Source organism: Melopsittacus undulatus, chromosome 3 (assembly GCF_012275295.1).
Source record: "Melopsittacus undulatus isolate bMelUnd1 chromosome 3, bMelUnd1.mat.Z, whole genome shotgun sequence".
NCBI lineage: Eukaryota > Metazoa > Chordata > Aves > Psittaciformes > Psittaculidae > Melopsittacus > Melopsittacus undulatus.
This window is the reverse complement of record NC_047529.1, coordinates 9,089,061-9,107,811: the sequence shown is the minus strand read 5'-3', so window position 1 is coordinate 9,107,811 and position 18,751 is coordinate 9,089,061. Positions and strand designations below refer to the sequence as shown.

At 42.9% G+C, this 18,751-nt stretch overlaps 2 protein-coding genes across 2 annotated transcripts; one reads left to right on the top strand and one right to left on the bottom strand.

The window, feature by feature from the left end:
* Positions 1-4,174: 4,174 nt before the first annotated feature.
* On the bottom strand, positions 4,175-13,159 carry DNAAF10 (dynein axonemal assembly factor 10). Its single transcript, XM_034060858.1, has 8 exons — positions 12,923-13,159; positions 11,588-11,688; positions 10,401-10,531; positions 9,824-9,925; positions 8,137-8,252; positions 7,740-7,874; positions 6,043-6,140; positions 4,175-5,076 (listed from the first exon to the last, which is right to left on the bottom strand). The coding sequence occupies exons 1-8, from the start codon at positions 13,106-13,108 to the stop codon at positions 4,869-4,871; spliced, it is 1,077 nt and encodes a 358-aa protein (XP_033916749.1). The 5' UTR covers positions 13,109-13,159; the 3' UTR covers positions 4,175-4,868.
* A 38-nt stretch (positions 13,160-13,197) lies between these two features.
* On the top strand, positions 13,198-18,150 carry PNO1 (partner of NOB1 homolog). Its single transcript, XM_005147453.3, has 7 exons — positions 13,198-13,445; positions 13,560-13,709; positions 15,288-15,371; positions 15,881-15,941; positions 16,677-16,794; positions 17,277-17,347; positions 17,863-18,150. Exons 1-7 carry the CDS (start codon positions 13,284-13,286, stop codon positions 17,928-17,930), a joined length of 714 nt encoding a protein of 237 aa, XP_005147510.2. The 5' UTR covers positions 13,198-13,283; the 3' UTR covers positions 17,931-18,150.
* Positions 18,151-18,751: the final 601 nt, after the last annotated feature.

Genomic DNA, 18,751 nt, shown 5'->3' with positions numbered 1-18,751 from the left:
GCTTGCATTATTTATGTTGCTGGTGGGCTTTTCACAGTGATGCAAAACTTTCAGCTTCACTGCTGTGTTTAAGAAGGTCAGGGTGTAATGTTCTGATCAGGAATCACCCCGAGAGGCTGGCAGCTTGGGTGGCCTCTTGCACGCTGACAAGAGATCAAGAAGCCATTGGTCTGGGATGGGAACCCCAGTTTGTGCCTTCTGCACAGGCTGTTTTTACTGCCATGCTCAATAGAGGAGGGAACTTAGAGGTACCTCCATGCTGTTCTGCAGCCCAGCTCTCTCTGCACATCCCCAGATGTAGAGATGGTGACCAAAGATTTACTACCATTGTGTAATGGGCAGGAGGGAAGGAGATCTCCTGGAAGTAGAGGAAGCTGAAGCAGACACATCTGTCCCGGAGGCTGTAGCTTTAATACTAAGCTAACCAGGCTTGTTCTTTGGCTCAGAGACCAATTGGCAAAGCTTGTGACCACACTGTTCAATGGAGATGGTCTCCAAAGCAGGGCTGCCACACACAGGCTGCCTATTAGGAACACCTCCTGCTCATGCTATAGTCCTGAATCCCATCAGCAGGTTACTGAGCTAGTTGCTAGCTGGTCTAGAACAACTAGTATAGAGTGTAACACTGAAGAGGATTACAGGGAAAAGATACTCTTGTTGTGATCCCTTTTGCTGCAGGATCCTGCAAAACTTCCCTGCCTCTGCGCTGACAGTTCCCAAATACAGACTACCTGCACAGAAACCTTGGAGGGCTGTAATCTCCAAGGAGCCCTACAAATGGTGACAGTCAAATATTTCACTATATTGATGTGAAAGAAAGAAAACCCACCTGATTTGTAATAGCTGGGGATTTGGGCAACACCTGGTAAAAACCAAACCACCACCACAGCTGTGTCACACGTACCTGTATTCTGGCTGCACTCATGCCCATAAACAGGGATGGTTTGCACAGGAAACAAGCAGTAGCTGTCAAGCAGATATACTGGCTGAATGTGGTCACTCACAGTAGAGCCACTAAACTCAGTAGCACATTCCATTCCCTGGCCCTGGGCAAGGCAGGGGTTTTCCAGAGCGCTCCCCCATGCTGCGTCAGAGGATTTGGCCCCGTGCATTATGATTTTATTTAGAGCACGCTTCTTCAGCCTGCAGAGGCAAGGTGTCAGTCTTGAGCAAGAGGGGTAAGGCCTATAAATAGAGCAGGCTAGGTTGCCACAGGCAGCTTTTGGTCTGATTAAGTTTCTTGTTTAGCCTGGGAGAAGCAGAAATCCAATCTGCTGAGGAGACACAGCATAGTACAGGCACTAGCAGCAGCTTTCCTCTCCAGCCACAAACTGTCTTTCATTTCCTAGGTACACAGATACAGCCACCCACCTTCCCTGAACAAGAACAGCAGAACAAGGGCAGCACTGCCCTTCACCTGTGCTTCCCTCTGGCTCTTTGCTTTTTGCAAACTCCTGCTTTGAAAACCATCATGTATTTTCATCAGACCAGCTACTCATGAGGGAGATGCATTCCTTGATTTTCAAAACAACAAATAGTGTGAATCCCAACATTAGGTACCCAGATGTAACGCACATTTCAGCTTCTTGAAGTCCATAGAGCTTTAAGAAGTGTTGTTTATTAATTCTTGCTCTAATTTGTATCCCTATCATGCAGGCTCACTAGAGCTGGAGTTCTTGGTGTAATGGACATTTTTGCTGCAGGCCAAGTACATAATAGAAATACCACCAAGAGCTCAGTGCTGCACTCAGGAATTCTTTGTTTTCCCTCACAGGTGCCTCTATGGAGAGCTTTTTCTGCCCTTACACTGTGATTGACACAGAAAGAAACCGTATTTCCACAGATTTCTGCTGCCCAACATACCTTGTGGTGGGTATATTTTATTTACAGCACAAAACTAATAGAGGCCATCTTTGAACAGTGATTTTAGACTCAAAGCACTTGAATTGATTCTTTGAACTGCACACCGCCAGCTTTTCAAAGCTGCAGCCAAGCCTGCAGAGCAGTAGTTCCCCCGTTCCCTCCTGCTGGGATGCGCCCTAAGAGGGACAACATTTAAAATTAGCTCAGAAATGCTCTCAGCATTGTGCTATGCACACAGGCAGATGGGATTACTTGTGTCAAAAAAAATCATATACTAAATATTACACTTGAAAGCAAAGCGTCAAGTCTTAAGGAAGACAGCTGGATCTCATAAATCTTTGCCTTCCACCACATATGTAGCCTACATCCCTTGGAAGAACACTGGCAGACCTATGTACATCTAAGATGCTACATAACCTGTCATTTGCTTGCCAAGCCAAGTGTAACTTGCACGTACACCTGTGCCAGAGGTTAGTATGGCACGTTCTTGACAGATGGTCAGTTCTCATTAGCCCTTGCTCGGGGATCTTGATATCTTGGGCTCAGCAGCTTTGGTGCCAGCTCACAGCCCTGGGAACCCCCTTCACTGGGGCATCCCCATGGCTCTGGCCATGCTGGGGCACCTTCCCTGTGCCAAGCTGCCAACCTCTCCTTCACAGGGAGACAGATTCACACTGGTCAGACCTATGGGCTGCTTTACTGCAGGTGAGCTTTTTAAGTTTCATGTACCTTCCAGTTTATTACTATTGGTTACTGTGCTTTCATCCCTGCTTGTCATTGCTAAACCTGAGATAGAAGGCTAAATTTGAAGGGAGTCTAGAGCTGAGGATCAGTGACCTATTAAAACCACAGACTTCTGCAGACACATTGAGGTTATGGTCAATTGCAATTTTCCTGCTGGCCCTGCCCTGCTACAAGGCAGTAATGATTTCTCCATTCCACAAAGGTTAAGGTTTAATAGCCTGTGAGCCTATTGTACCCACAGGTGCCCTCTCTTTGTCCTTAGCTGGTTTAATCAATTCAGATACCCAGGAGTCAGTAACGACAATATTTTCTCACTTGTATTTAGCTGGAATCTTGGATGACAGAAAAAGTCCAAACTCTCTCAGCCCAAACTTTGTCACTTCATATGCTTTGAAACAGAGCTGCTTGACAATAACAGGCAAATTTGCATTTCATTTCCCTTTCACGTTTGTGATTAAGCTCTCCCAAGTATCATTTTTCTGACACAAACTGTTATTTGGAGGGCTGTGCTTCTGGATTTTGGGAAGCTGTAATTTCTTATTATAAATAACTGTAACACTGTAGTAGCATAGAAGTATAGCAAGGTCCAGTTTGGATCCATGTGGACCTTTTAGACCTGTTCCCCCCCCCCCCAGCATGGGACTTGCAGCAGTACTCAGCAGTCCCCAGTACACTGAAGAGGCAGATAAACTTTGGTAAAGGTGCCGGCTCTGCATATTTGCCATCTCTCACTATCTCATCCCAGCCGTAGTGTCGCACCTCACCTCTCCTTTAAGCCCAGGTTCTCTTTCTACTTTCAGTAGTCTCTGGCTTCCACACTGCCTCCCTGCTTTAACACGTCTTTGGCTGTTTCCTCTTCCTCGTGCACCTTGCTTGGACATCAGTTGGTGGCAGAACCAGTAAGGCCGTAAGGTGTTAGCACGTCTCTGCAAACCAGTCTCTAGTTTTCAGGAGCAGTCCCTAGATGAGGATTAATGCAAACTCACCTGAACTTGTCAGATAGCAATTCCTCATTCCAAAGTCGAAGAAAACAGAGCATCTTCGCAAATGGCCCCACAGGGCTTTTTTGTTGTTAACCTGGACAAAGCCATCACCATCTGGTTTCAGGAATAGTGAAATACTTTTACCTGAAACTTGCATATGCACATAGTAAGTCAGCAGAAAGCTAATACCAGACAAAGATGTGACAAGTGAAATCATTAGAGCTTACTGAAAGAAAGTCCTCAACATACACCCACAAATGGAGGACAGTAACTGGACATGCCTGCTAACAAGAACTGGCAGCAGCACACACTGGTAAAAATCAGGAAAGAAACACACTGGAGATAAGGGGAATTACAAAGTGAAGTTCAGGTGAAACTATGGTAACAAAGCTACTCAGGGACATCAGGTTTTGAAGAAATATTGAGTCCATTTAAAAAAGATAGGCTGTTTTTTCCCGATGGAGGTAAGTTTTAGAGACTTGCTGCAAAATAAGTTCAGTTTTATCTAAGTTCTGTTCTTGTAAACCTATACAAGCACATTCTCTAAATCTCCTGATGTTTGAATAATATACTTTTTGGTCATATTAAGACAACACCTCATGTAATTTTATTTGCAGAATACCAAGTTGTGAACAGATACAAAAACAACAGAACATAAAAACTTGTTATAAAACCAAACTAAAATAATAAAAAGGTGCATTTTGCTCAACAGTTTAATTTCAATATGATCTTCAATAAAAAGCTTACTCTATTGAACCTGAATATTTCAGCATTCATTATAGGATTCTTTCATACAGTACTATGTCATCTAACAAATGCTCTAGTTAATATAGCCAGTCACATAAAGACTTTCTGTGAGGAAGTATATAACAGTGTCCATAGCATGAATGCATATGGACAATACTATATATAAAAAAGCCAAACTATTCAACAAGTCTGAACAGATTTACACTATGATTAAACCGAACACAAACAATTTAAAGTGATTTCTGAAATTACAGGTTGAGCTAACACAAAGGCACCTTTTATTTTAAAGGTAAATTCACATTTCTAGAAGGTAAAAGCTTTGTGCCCAGGCAACTTCAAGTCATTGGGGCACAATCAGTCAGACAGCTCTCACTGCATGTATCTCAACTTTCAATAGAAAGATCTAGTATCTATTTCTTTAATCCAGTTTTTAGTAAGGGAGAAATTAAATTAGGAAGAGGAGGGCTCTCCCTCCCATATTTACAGGCTGCAGATTATTCTGCTTTCTCATCAGAAATTCAAGTTTTCCTGTCAAACTTTGTTAAGCTTTGTCACTATCAGCACCCTCAGAGTCTGGTCAAAGGCACCACAAACACACAGTCCCTTTTTGTCAGGGCTCCAGTCTAGGCTGGAAATCGGCTGCGTTGACAGAGTCACATTCTGCAAGAGACTGACGGAACCTGCCACCCCCATCTCGGCTCCTTCAGAATCCTTCTTCGAGCGCTGAGCTGGGTACTCGCTGACAATAAGGAAAACAAAAACTTGCACTTAGAATTCACTGATACAAACACATCATTATCCTCTTTATTTTTAAGAGAAAGGTTTTCTCTGTTCTGTAGATAATGCAAACAAATGCCTTAACAATAATGAATAATCACAGAACGGTTTGTGTTGGAATGGACCCTAAAGCTCATCCACTTACAACCCTCTTGCCATGGGCAGGGACACCTTCCACTAGACAGGTTCCTCATATCCAGCTATATCCACACTGCATACTTAGTAAATATTTCATGAAAGAAAAACTGGAGCAGGAAGCCTCATTTGAATTGAATCCTGACAGCTCTTTCCTACAGCCCTTCATTTTTTAATGGTTTGGCTTTTGCCACAGGTAAGAAAATTTTCTCTCAACTATCCCTCTGACACAGCACACAACTATTTCACTGCATTTAGGATGACTGAATAATTTTGCCATGTAACATAAGAAGACGCAAACCTAAGAATCATTTAAAGTCCAGGCTTTCAATGCTCTTCTCAGACATAAGGAATACCATGAAAGAATTTTAAGAAATCAATTTTCTTCCATTTATCACCTTGTTAACCAAGGATATAATTAGATCTTGATTATGGTAAGAAAACTGACAAGGATAAAATTCACCTGTGCAGTTGTCACATTATTTTAGGGATTAATTACAGAACCAGAGAATCGTAGAATAGATAGGGGTTGTAAAGGACCTCAAGATCATCAAGTTCCAACCCCCCTGCCATGGGCAGGGACACCTTGCACTAAACCAAAAATTCAACTTCCAGATCAAGTACTGACCCCAAAATTACCTTTTCTATGGCATTTGTAAGCAATAATCTTAACTAGATGTTCTGAGGTTGGAAGCAGGACCCTAACTCATCATTTTTAGGAAGATTCTTTCTTAAAACATTAAATAGCTGGTTTCTTATTCCCCCTGTTGCAGACTGGAGGGTAATCACTTACTATTTCCAGAGATGAAGGCTCCCAGCTCCTCCACTTGTCATAAATATATCTCTGTTCTGTGGTAGGTGTCGAACCTGCCAGATGGTAGATTTTTGCACCTAATAAAAGAAAAATCGTTGTATAGAAGTCACAGATGCAGTTAAAATAGCAATCACTTGTATGAAGAGAACCTGGTCTTCTCATGGATACTGAAACACGCCTCCTGACCTGCTGCCACATGAACAGCCAGTTTCCATAAAGGAGAAGCCAAGTCAGGCCTCCAACACACCCTGGTCTTCCACAGGGATAAGGCAGCATCCCTACCAAGGCCACCGTTCACTGATACTTCAGCTTATTTGGGATTGGCCACATGAACAAGGTTAGAGAGAAGTGGCTGTGTAAGCATGTCTTTTGAAACTGCTGTGGAACTACAGGATTGCCAGGCTCTTAGGGGACACAGTCACCACAAGGTTAATTTCACTCTCTGACATCTCTTAAAATCATTACTAGAAGGCAATATAGTGCAAGCAATCTACAATTCCAATTTACATCTTAGCCAGGGCACAGCAAGATCACATAGCAACAGAAAACACTTAGGGAAATAAATCCAACATGCATACTCTGACTTATGGCATATCTGTCTGCAAATATCCAAAAGGAAAAGCTTAAATGCAGTGAATGAAAGAAATGCCATTTTCACACTTTGATTATCACAAACACTAATTCAGTAAATACTTTTGTGTCATCTAATGATAGTACTTCCAGTGTCTTATCTGCTTTGAATGGTGGTATGGAAAATAATAAAGATGTTAAGTTGGAATTCAGCTTTTTGCCCAGGGAGGTTGTGAATGCTCCATCCCTGGCGGTGTTCAAGGCCAGGCTGGACAGAGCCTTGGGTGCCATGGTTTAGTGTGAGGTGTCCCTGCCCATGGCAGGGGGCTTGGAACTGGATGAGTTTAAGATCGTTTCCAACCCTCACTATTCTATGATTCTATGATTCTTTTTCCAATTTAGGCATTCCTGGAGAAGAACTTCACCAGAAAAGTTCCTTTTCTCCAGATTTATTATCACCAGATCGTGTTCACAAAACAAAACAACAAAAAAACCCCACCTCAACAAAAGAGAAGAAAAATCAATCTGTTTTATAAAGAAACTAATCAATGCAGTGGTCACAGAAGGAGGAAAAAGGTTACAAGAGTTCTCTATATTTAACAGCCTGCAGGCCACTAAGTCTCTCCAATAAACTCTTTCACTCACCCTCAATATCCCAATCCAAAAATGCTTGGTTCTGAAGAAAAAGAAAGAAATTTCTCCTGTGTCTCATATGAGGTCTGGTGACTGCAGGAAGAAAAGTGCTTGCAGAGGGCTCATGTTTTGGGGGATATATTTTAAGATTTGAATCTGCATGCTCATCACAATTTAATATGGCCTCTAATAAACATGACTCCCAGATTAAGGGCAGAGCTGAGTGCACAGAGGTGCAACTGCAACAGAACCCAGAGACACCCAAGTATCAGGTTATAAAAGGGAGGAAACCTGGGTGAGTGCTGGCAGCTGATGCACACAAGCCCTTTCACTGCTGCACCAGGGGCCACATCAACCATGCTGCCGCACCCATACAGGAGCATTATTAAGGACAATAGTTTTAGACCTGCAGTTCTTCAACAGCAGATACTCAAAATGCTTGTCTCTTACTAAGAAATCCTGTCTCCCCATACCTTCTCTGAAACAGAAGCAAAACCTTTGGTTGGATGCTGAGTTCTCATATCGAAAACATGAAATTTGCCCTCAAGCGACGTGGCCACCAGCTTGTTCATATTTACATCTTTTCTGTCAAACTCCAAACTGCAAACCTGGAAATATATAAAAACACATTCAGCCTTGAAATTTAGCCACTGCAAAAAAAAAATGGGAGAAAGTTTTGTTATTTGTAAATATGTATTCATCATTGGTTCTTTTTACAATGACTGCATCACCAATTTGGAAATAACAATCACCTGAAAACACAAATCCACTGAAAAATAGCCCATGCTATCCAGACCAAAAATGTGAGGGGTACAATTTGATGAACTTGCATAGCACCTGGGAGGAAATATATTTTTATAGTTTCCTTACCCCATTCTTAATGTTGGTCTCCCATCTTAGTGACATGGTTTTTAAGTCAAACAATTTAATGTCCCCATTGTCATATCCAGCACATACAACACGCTCCTCTTGATTGTAAGCATTGCCTGGACATGGAGAAAGAATTCATCAGCATACACAAACCTTTTTTAATCTGAAAATTTCAGACCTCCTAAACCTACAATTTCAACTTAAGAGTTACATCAGCAAAATATTATAATTGGGATACTAAGATTTAATGAATTATCTGGTTTTCAAACCTTAGGGGTAGGGGAAAATACAGCTTCAGACCTGACAGTCTGTTTCTTTTAAAATATTAACGAAATTCTTATTCCCCTTGCCAAAAACTGCCTGAACCACAAAAAGTTCTGCACGTGTAAACCTACATTAAATACATTCCTTCTCTTAGAACTTTATCTGCTCTAAAGCATGCTCCCCAGACAGCACTGCAGCACTGGAGCAGAAAGTGGTTCAGCAGTTCCTTAGCCAGCCTCTCAAGCATGAGCTATTAGAGCAGACACAGACTTGTCGAGAAGCCCTGGGTGTTACCAAGGCATCACTAGACAAACACAGAAGCCTGCAAGCAAAAAACTCTCCGCTGACAGGATCCAGGAAACATAGCAGTGTCTGAAAGAAGTTAGCCCAAAGCAGGTAGTTCAAGATGAACTCAGCCTTGGCTCAAGCTTCAGCAACTTGAAATAAATTGAAAAAATTTGAGGGCACTTTTTTCTCCATTCATCAAAGCAGAAGACAAAGATAACAACAGCAATGAGCATTAGAGTTGCACCTTCTTGCTAGGGAAGGTCATGGCCTTACTATCAATTTTGTAATTACAATCCATGCACTTATTAGCAGCTTGTTAAACACTCTGGAGATGAAAATGGAGCTAATCCAGAAACACCAGCTGGTTTAGAACACAAGCAGCTTGTTCTCTCCAGAAGAAAAATGCAGAGCACAGATAAAGCATCACTGTTATCTTTAATTAGTTCTTAGCTTCATAGATCTTCTCTTAAATTAATGTTTTAATGTTTGATAATTAGAACGATAGCCGCAACAGCGACTGGTTCCCTGTGTGCTGCAACAGTTCATAGAATCATAGGTTAGGGTTGGAAAGGACCTTAAGATCATCAAGTTCCAACCCCCTGCCATGGGCAGGGACACCTCACACTAAACCATGTCACCCAAGTCCAACCTGGCCTTGAACACTGCCAGGGATGGAGCGTTCACAACCTTCCTGGGCAACCCATTCCAGTGCCAGCTCATGTTAAGTTTCTCATTGACCAAAACACACTCTCATCAACAAAGCATTTACACTCCTTCAGGACCATGCAGCTGAAGGTACTGTTTTTAACATTCCTAGGCATAGAAATAAAGCTTGCACAGCTTCTCAGTGAAATCATAGAATCATTTGGGTTGGAAAAGACCTTCAAGATCATCAAGACCAACCACAAACTATGACCAAAGGCGGTAGGAAAAAGAATCCAAAACCCACCTATCACAAAATCAGCTCCTTTTGGGAAGAAGAAAAAATTAAAAATACATAAATTTGACAATGCTGAAAAGCAAAATGTGCTACTTGTGTGCCCATACAAAAAAAGCTATTCCATAGCATCCTGAAATGCTGTGATAAACATCAAGTCATATTAGAGGAAGGAATGGCTATAGTCTCATACATTACCAAATGCTACGGTCCAGCAGTCTCTTTTGCTCTCCCCCTGCACAGGTTCCATATTAGCGACAGGCGTATCTTTCTGTCTCGGGTCCCACACCTTCACAGTTCCTGGGAAAGAAGGACAATGGATTTTGTGTTATGGATACACTGACACATTGTGTTAATCTTCCCAGGGAAGGCCTTTGCTTTTGAGTCTGATAATTCAAAACACAGGAGCATTTCTCTCCATAAAGAAAGCCTGACTGCATTTAGTGGATACAAAAAACCCAACCAAACAAAACCCAAACCCAACAAACAAAATAATAAAGCGAAAGTGGTTGTTCAGGATGTATTTTCTCTAGCTATCATTTTGCATTTAGTCTACATTGTATTATTACTGCCTCAGTGACAACAGTTTCTTTTGCTTATCTGCAGCTTCTAAAAGAATGATGAAGAAATTTGTCCCAGGCAAGATTCATAGGACAGCATAGGGAGAGCTAGGAACTAGTTGCAACAGGTTTGTAACTAGTTCAGATGGCAGACTGTGCCCTGCCATCAGAGTTCTCAGACCAACTGAAAAGGCTTTCAGAGTTCACTAACTCACCATCTCGACTGCCAGTGACAATTTCTGGTGCACCTTCCCCAATTCCTAAGCCACCTACACCATCTATACTGTTTATGATTTCCTTATGACCTTTCACAGAATACACTGGTATTTCAGGAGCTTCTAAATTCCTAGGCAAGAAAGAAAAAGAACAGATAATACAGCATTTTCCTTGACACTTGGGTTTTGTATAAAAATGAGAGGAAATTGAGCACAAATTCTATAAAATCAGATTAACAGTGGGAACAAAATATGGGTATCACCATTAAGAACCAAGAGTCTCTGATTCCTTCTTTGGCTATGGCTTTAGACTGGTCTGAATGTTTTTGCTCAGTTCTGGACTTCCCTGTTTGTAAAGGCAGTTGTGGGATTCAGCACAGCAAGAACCAGTTTTTATGCTGGGCTTTAAATGAATAATGCCACAGATCAAAACACTCCAATTAGCTGTACTCTCTAAGTACATAAAATGACCTTGTTCACTGATCCCCACCTAGCTCTAACTCCTGCTCTTCAAATGCAAGTTGCATCCAACTGGGGTTTCACGGTTCTTTGCCAACAATTCCCATCCTTTGAGAATCCTTTGGAATTTTATTCTAAATTTCAGCTAGGGACTAATCCATGCTGCTATTCCAACAAAATAGAACCAATAATTCCTTGTCAAGTTAAAGATATTATTACTATTATCATCAATAAAATAACAATACAAAGAACACCCCCTTTTTGACCCCATATCTTAAATTTGTATAGGCACATTGATTATCAAATAAAATATACAAATAATTCAGGGACCTGAAAAAAACATTTGAAGATTCAAAATTAAAAATCTGTATTTAATCTAGACATCAGATTTAGGTTCTTACACAGGTTAGGTTGTTGTATAGGTTACCTTAATCGGTACTCATGCATCCATTCAAAGCCTCTTTTCAGAAGAGGACCGGGCAGAACTTTAAGAGGTGTTCATCGCTGCACACAGAAGATGCCAATGGAACAGACTGAATTAAACCACTGCAGAATTCATGTTGATTTACAAACCAGGCATGATCCAAACACAGTAGCCAGCAAAGCTTATGACCAGATCTCAATCACACGCAGCACAGAAAGCATCTTACATAAAAGCCACACACAGAAACGGTTCAGACAGACAAGTACATGAAATGAAAAAGATTCCAGTGAATATCTATGCTTACCATATATTAAGGTTTCCACCAAAATCTCCTGTAGCTAAGTATCGCTGCTGCAGAGATGTAGCACCAAAAGTTCCACATTTTATAGGTTTAGCCTTTTCAATCTTGTAAAGAAAGGATACATTCTGTGTCAGCACATGTGAATAAACAACACAACCACAGACTGCAGCAGCAATTCCTTGCGAGTCCAGAGGTGACAGATTTCGGTGACATGTACACAGGCTTTTCGGGGTAATATGCAGTGGAAATGCTATCAGAGGCAAATACGCTTGGTGTTTATTACTTTGTGCAAAGAACAGACTTCAGTTTAATGGTCTTAGAAAAACAGAACAAATCTCACTTCAGCTCAATAGTGATGCTCATTAGAGGCTGCTGTCTCTGCTGATATGCAAATACAACGCAAAGGGACACCAGAGCGCCTCTGGTACACCAGGGAGGGAGAATTAAGCAGTTAATCCGTAGCAGCTTCGCGTACATACCCGCAGTGCCTCGTCCCTACAGACCCACAGCTTATTTGCTTGTGTGCTGGAGGTCTCTACGGACCTGAGGCGCTGCTACCCCCGAAAATCAGCAAATCCACAAAGATCAGTTTTAGTTAAAAAGCAGAAAAAATACCCCAAAACAATAAGAACAACAAAAAATCCCAACTAAACAACACCTCACCCCAAAAGACCCAAAACAAACCCACAAAACCAAACAATGAAATCCCCCAACACCAAACGCAACCGCCGCCGAGCCTCCAGCCTTCCCTCTAACGCAAGCCATGACAACAAGCAAACAAACGCCGGCCGGCCTAGCGCGACCTGAATTACAGGCACAGCAAATTCAACAGGCAAACCGGGTCAGGTACCGAGGTTTATCCTTCAGGTTTTTAACCCGCTAGCTCTGAACAAGCGCCCCTGTCTCCCATTCCAACCGGGATCAGGCAGGCGCTGTGACCCCACGGCAGGGCCTGGCGGGCCTCATCCCTGCAGCAGGGATCATAGGATCGCAGAAGCAGAGAAAGAGCGAATAGTTTTGCTGGAGGAGACCTTCTAAGCTCATCCAGCCCAACCCCTGCAATGAGCACGGACATCTTCATCTAGATCAGGTTACCCAGACCCGCGTCCAGCCTGGCCTTGAATCCCTCCAGGGATGGCGCATCCACCTCCTCTCTGGGCAACCCGTGCCAGTGTTCCACTGTAAACCACATTGCCCTCGGGTGCCCCCAGTACCTCCCCTCCTTCAGTTCAAACCCGTCACCCCTCGCTCCTGTCCCCGGTACCACAGCCTCTCCCCACAGACCCCCTCTCAAGCCCCCGCAGTCCCCTCACGGACCCCCCCCCCCCCCCCGCTCACCTCCCTCAGCAGCTCCACGCGCGCGCCCCGCAGCTCGTACAGCCGGATGAGGCCGGTGCCGCGCGCGGCGCTGCCCAGGCACAGGAGGCGCGCGCTCCGGGGCACCCACTTGCAGTCGAACAGGGTGCAGGGGAGCGGCTCCTGCACGTGCGCCACCACCTGCGGCCGCTCCGGGCCCGACGACATCCTCGGGACACCGGACCCAGCACCGCACGGCTACCGGCACTGGCACCGGAGGGGGCGGGCGCAGCGAGCGGAAGTGACCGGCAGTGCTCTTCCGGCAGGCCGTGTGGAGGCACGCGGGCGGCGGTTGGAACGCGACCCCTTCTAACGGCTACCCCCCTCCTGTCAGTGCCTCGTTATGGAGACTGAGGCGGCGGGCGATGGCGGCGGCTTCACCGGCGTCGTGTCCAAGCGGAGCCGGAGGAAGCGGCGGGCGGCGGCGGGGACCGCCATGGACACAGCGGAGCCGCGGCCCAGCAAGAGGCCGGCATTTCCGCCGGTGGCGGCTGAAGCGCTCGGGGTACGCGGGGTGTGGAAACGCGGCCTGGGCTGTGCGGGCCTGCAGCCCTCCGGCACATGGAGCGGTGTCCGGTCCTCGGCCTTGCCTCGCTTCATGGCCTTCTCTTCCCGCTAGGTTGGAAAAGGAGAAATACGGAAGGTTCCCGTCCCGGCCAACAGGTACACGCCGTTAAAAGAGAACTGGATGAAAATATACACGCCTATCGTGGAGCACTTGCAACTTCAAATCAGGTTTAACTTGAAAACGAGGAACGTGGAAATCAAGGTAAAGAGAACTTCTGCTTCCCACCGATACCTGAAACGCGGTGCCTGTGCTCCTAGGTGTGCCTGTGCTGTGTATTAGACTAGAGAAGCATTCTAAATCTCAGATAATGCTTGGAAAGATGGAAGCCACGTGTTTTCATTTGACCATAAAAACCTCACAGGGCGTTAATCTTGTCATATTGGTTATTGTTGAGAAGCGAGTAATTCATGCAGGTGAAGTTTTAAAGTGTTAAACCCTTCTAGAAGTGGCCTAAGACTGGGGGGTGGCGGGGATGGTGTCAGTTTCTATAGGAGAAAATTACATGCTTAAGAATTACCAAGAATCTTACTGCTTGTGTTAGATGTGATTTTGGATTGTAATGTTTTCTAGATTGTTAAGGCTACTAAATACTTATGACAATTTTGAGCTAACAATATAGAATTGTAGCTCCTGTAGCTGCTCATTTTTTATTCTAACTTCTTCACTGTGCCTTTGACATACAACTTGCTGTATTAGCATTGTTGATGTATGAGATTCTCTAATGTAAGAGTGAAAACAGAGGCATCAACAGTAATTTTGCTTAACCTTAAAATCTTACCACAAGTTTGGTGGTGGCAACTAGAGAAATGACTTGAAGGAAAAGGGAGGGAAGTGCAGGAAATCCTGCAGTTCCATTGAGTAACTGTGCAGGTGAAAGAAAAGACCTGGGATTTCAACAGTGCTTTTTGGTATGCAGCAATGGTAGAAAGCCACGTGGTTTTGTTCTTGCGCAAGCCCATTTAGTGTTGCCCCTATCTGTCAGGAATATAAAACGATTGGAAATTTAAAATCCATTTCTGTCGTTTCTCTGACATGGTGTGGAATGACAATGCAGTAAATGACAATGCAGAAGAGCTTTTACATACTCCAGATCTCAACATAACTACCTTCTTTAACTACTGTTCTTTGCTTTTGTTGAAGCTGCAAAGACTGCTCTTTCCTAAATTAGCCTTGTTCAGATTTGTCAATGCAGATAGGCACAAACTCTTCCATGATGGCTTTGGCCCGGTATTAAAACATGAACTGAAAATAAATGCCCCTAACAGCAAATCCTGTGGTGTGCTGGCAGGTCAATTAAAAAAACGAAAGCAGCCCAATACTTGCTGCTTTGCCAGGTCAATTTGTTCCTGTTCTAAATATTATCTTAATTCATATGTTTTATTGAACCTGTCTGGGTTTCTTTTCACTTGCTGAAACATCTTTCAGATCTTGGCATTAGAGCAACTTCCAGGGTTTCCTGCCACCATCCACTTGTTTTTCTTCTGTGCTGCATTTAGCTTGTGTTGTTTTGTTCTCAGTCAGATGTGTGCTGTGGAGGGGGTTTAACAGTTTCTCTTTTCCCTCCCCTCCAAACACAGGCAGTGGTAGTTGATACTTTTTTCTTGTTATAAAACCAGCACCAAGACTAGTTACTCTAGTCTCAGTAAAACACAATATAGCACTGTCACCTGAATGTTGGGTTTTATGGTTAGAAGGTATCGCCAAGACTTTTCTTCCCCCAAGTCCTGACCCTGCTTGTTGCACAGCCTTAATTTGCAAACGTAACTTCTTGTCTTGCAGACGTGCCAAGAAACAAAGGATCTCAGTGCTCTAACAAAAGCAGCTGATTTTGTGAAAGCATTTATCCTTGGGTTTCAAGTAGAGGTGAGTCTTCCAGCTCCCAGGTTGTGAGAGTGCTTGGATTTGCTTGTAGGATGTCATTGGCTTCCCTGAAAATTACAGTAAGAAATGAAAATCCTCAGGTGGTTTTCTAGAAATAAATGTTTGGAATTGTGACTAGAGTGGAAGTCTTCATTTCTTAAGCTAATGCAGGGTAAGAAAGTAACCTTCAAACATCACTTAATGTGGAGGGCATATTTAGTTGTATGCAAGAGGCAAGCATGAAGCAGTAATCTGGCTCTGATGGCTCTACATGGGAGGAGAGTCTCCACTTTGCTGCCCATAATCTGCACTCTGTTAAAAACTCAAAACAAAACCAATCTTCACAGTATTGTATGGGCTGCTTCTTGCCGCAGACCTGTGCTGGCTGTTGTTTGATACATTTAAGTGGAGAAATACTACCAATGCTGTCCTTTTATATAAAGGAAATGTGAGCTTTCAGCTCCGTTGTGGTACTGCAACACTCATGCTGATAACAGATCTCTTTATTTTAGGATGCTCTTGCTCTCATCAGATTAGATGATCTTTTTCTAGAGTCATTTGAAGTTACAGATGGTAAGTAGTTTGTGCTGTGGTGTTCAGGTAGTTGTGGGTACCATCTGCAAGTACATTGCTTTTATTCCTTTCCTCCTGTTCCAATTATGTCACTTATTCTCAGGGTTAAGGAAAACCTTCATTACAGTTATTGTCTGGGTACAGGTGGCTTGAAAGGGTTGTAATTTTTCTAAGATGTCTTAACAAAGCCTTTCAAACCTCCATCCTTAAAAGTACATCACTTTATCAGAGAGATTTTTCTGCTCACTGGGTAAATGTTTTAAAGGTGAAATGGAGCATTTTGGTGAATACATCCATTAGATTTTTAAACTAGAATAGGCTTTGCTCCTCTTAGTATCCTAACAGCTGCTGGTAGGAAGTAGACAGCAGAAACATCTATTAGTTCTTGTATTACTGGGATTCCTTGGAGCATTTGAATCAGATCTATTTAATTTCTATTGGTGCCAGCTGAGTGCATTTTGGCTCTTTTTTTCCTCAACAGTGATTGCTCAGTAACACAGGAAATTCCTTCTGTTGCAGTTCTGTATCAGAATTTCTCTCTGATGCCAGAGACCTCATGGTTACACATAGCACCAGATGCAATTATCAGTTCTAGTAATATTAGTGAATATAGATACTTACATATTGCACCTTAAATTGCTTTTGTGCTACTTACACTGAGTTGCTTCCAGCAAGGCAAGCATTACAGAAATGTACCCCACTGCTGTTACAGTGATCATGTTATTCTCGTTTTAGTCAAACCTTTGAAAGGCGATCATCTGTCAAGAGCAATAGGGAGAATAGCAGGGAAAGGTGGAAAAACAAAATTCACTATAGAAAACGTAACCAGGACACGAATCGTTCTCGCTGACGCGTAAGTATTGTCTGAATTCCTCCTGGGCAGAGCACAATCCTTCAACTAACCCATGTCCTTTTCCAGGAAGAAAGATAACCTAGATTTTATGAAACTGCTGTAGAGCAGTGGCAAGACAAATTATTTGAGTGTTATTTTTAACAAATGCTATTTGAGTATTTGACCTTTTGGTATGAGAATGAGGGGTGTTACCAGTACACATAGAACTGAGTAATGCCCTAAAGCACAAGAACAACTTCTTAGAAATAATCAAAGTTGAACCCACTGACCCTGTAACCTTTTCCTCCTAAAGCTAAAAATCTATTTTGAAAAGGATTTAGAACAGCACAGGCTTTATACTGCAGGTTTTCTGATTTTGAGGTCGTTTCTATTACAAGTGTAGAAAAGGCACTAGTACACTGATCTGAAATTCCAGCTTTATAAACTATATAGTAACAGAAGTTTTTTTCCCTCATTAACTGTTGCTACTTTGTTTTTTACAGAAAAATTCACATTTTGGGATCTTTTCAGAACATTAAAATGGCACGAACAGCAATTTGCAATCTAATTTTAGGTAAGTCCTGTTATCTAATCTTCTCCTTTACATACAGATACAGATATATGCAGTCTTGCAGTTTGAGAAACTGCTGTGTTTTCCGTCTTAACTTTCTCCCCAGTGGTCCATAGCTGCATTTGGAGCAGGCAGCTTGCTAGGAGTTGCCTTGTTGCCCTTAAAATAAAGGTTTGGGTAAGAATCGGCGAGCCCAGCACTTCGATTCTGTCTCTAAAGCCCTGTCTGTGGTGCGGGAGGAAGATACTTTCTGCTCTTTGATCTAGTATGTAGCATTCCCTGCAGGGCTATTTGGAATGCACTGTCTAGATGTCAGAGGAGACAACCCAACCCACACAGGCACCAGTAGTTTTAACTCTGCACTTCCAACCATAGGCTGCAAGGTGATGGCTAACCTTGACCATTCTTGCCAGCTGTGGGCTTACTTTCCTCTTAACACAGACATGACAGTGAAACATACATTTCTGTAACACATACATTACCTTGTTTACTGACTGAGTTTATGCTTTCTTCTGCAGGAAGTCCTCCATCAAAAGTTTATGGCAATATTAGGGCAGTGGCCAGCAGAGCAGCTGAAAGGTTCTGAGCTGCAGCACAGCTGCACCACCAAGGACTGGGGCTGAGAGTTGTGTTTTCTGTACACACAAGAGACCTGGAGCTACAGAAGCATTTAATCTTCTACTTGATGTGGAAGCCTGGAAGAAAACTGGGACTGTTCCTGCAGTCTGATTTCCTTCAGACATGCTGCCTTATTTCAACACCTAATATTTCTGTATAGTCATTAAAAGTAATTTTAAAATGATCGTGTCTATCAGAAGTACAAATACCTGATTTTACTTATCCTCAAACAAAACCATGCTTCATTACTGACTCTGAATATCAAAGTATCAAGAAACTGCTGTCAGAACTTCAGAAAGCCTTTAATGTTTTGAGCCTAAAGGGAATCAGCATAGTTGAGTGTTTATACCCACACATCAGTTCATTATCTTCCTGGAAAGAGGAGTCAACTGGAACACAAAGTTCAAAAGCAAGCTACCCAGTGAATCGCTGCTACATATGGAACAACACAGCACATGAAAATGGTAAGATGAGAGAGAGATAAATACCATATTTGAGCTTAATCCTATACTCTGCACCTATAGATTTATTTTTTTATTTTCTTGAAAATGGTCTGTATAAGGCAGCTTTGTGAAGCCAAGAGCCATTGGTTAGGTACAAGAACCTGCTAGTGCGCCAGAGGAAAAGAACTGGAAAGTGCTGAGTCTCTGCCTTTTTAAAATGCTGTGTGCCTGAAATGGAGAGATGAGAGACCTGTCACAGTCCCCATTTGATTTAAACAGGGATCCTTCTCCCAACCCTGCCAGCCAGACTTGTTACAAAGTCTCTTGCTGGTTAGCACATTTTCAG

Bases quoted from the DNA above. Each gene is read 5' to 3' on its own strand.
- PNO1 (XM_005147453.3), top strand. From the start codon at position 13,284: ATGGAGACTGAGGCGGCGGGCGATGGCGGCGGCTTCACCGGCGTCGTG. The intron at 13,446-13,559 runs GTACGCGGGGTG...TCTTCCCGCTAG, and splicing joins TGGCGGCTGAAGCGCTCGGG to GTTGGAAAAGGAGAAATACG. The intron at 16,795-17,276 runs GTAAGTATTGTC...TGTTTTTTACAG, and splicing joins CGAATCGTTCTCGCTGACGC to AAAAATTCACATTTTGGGAT.
- DNAAF10 (XM_034060858.1), bottom strand. From the start codon at position 13,108: ATGTCGTCGGGCCCGGAGCGGCCGCAGGTGGTGGCGCACGTGCAGGAG. The intron at 11,689-12,922 runs GTGAGCGGGGGG...TTTCTTTACAAG, and splicing joins GCGTGGAGCTGCTGAGGGAG to ATTGAAAAGGCTAAACCTAT. The intron at 10,532-11,587 runs GTAAGCATAGAT...TTTCTTGCCTAG, and splicing joins GGTGGAAACCTTAATATATG to GAATTTAGAAGCTCCTGAAA.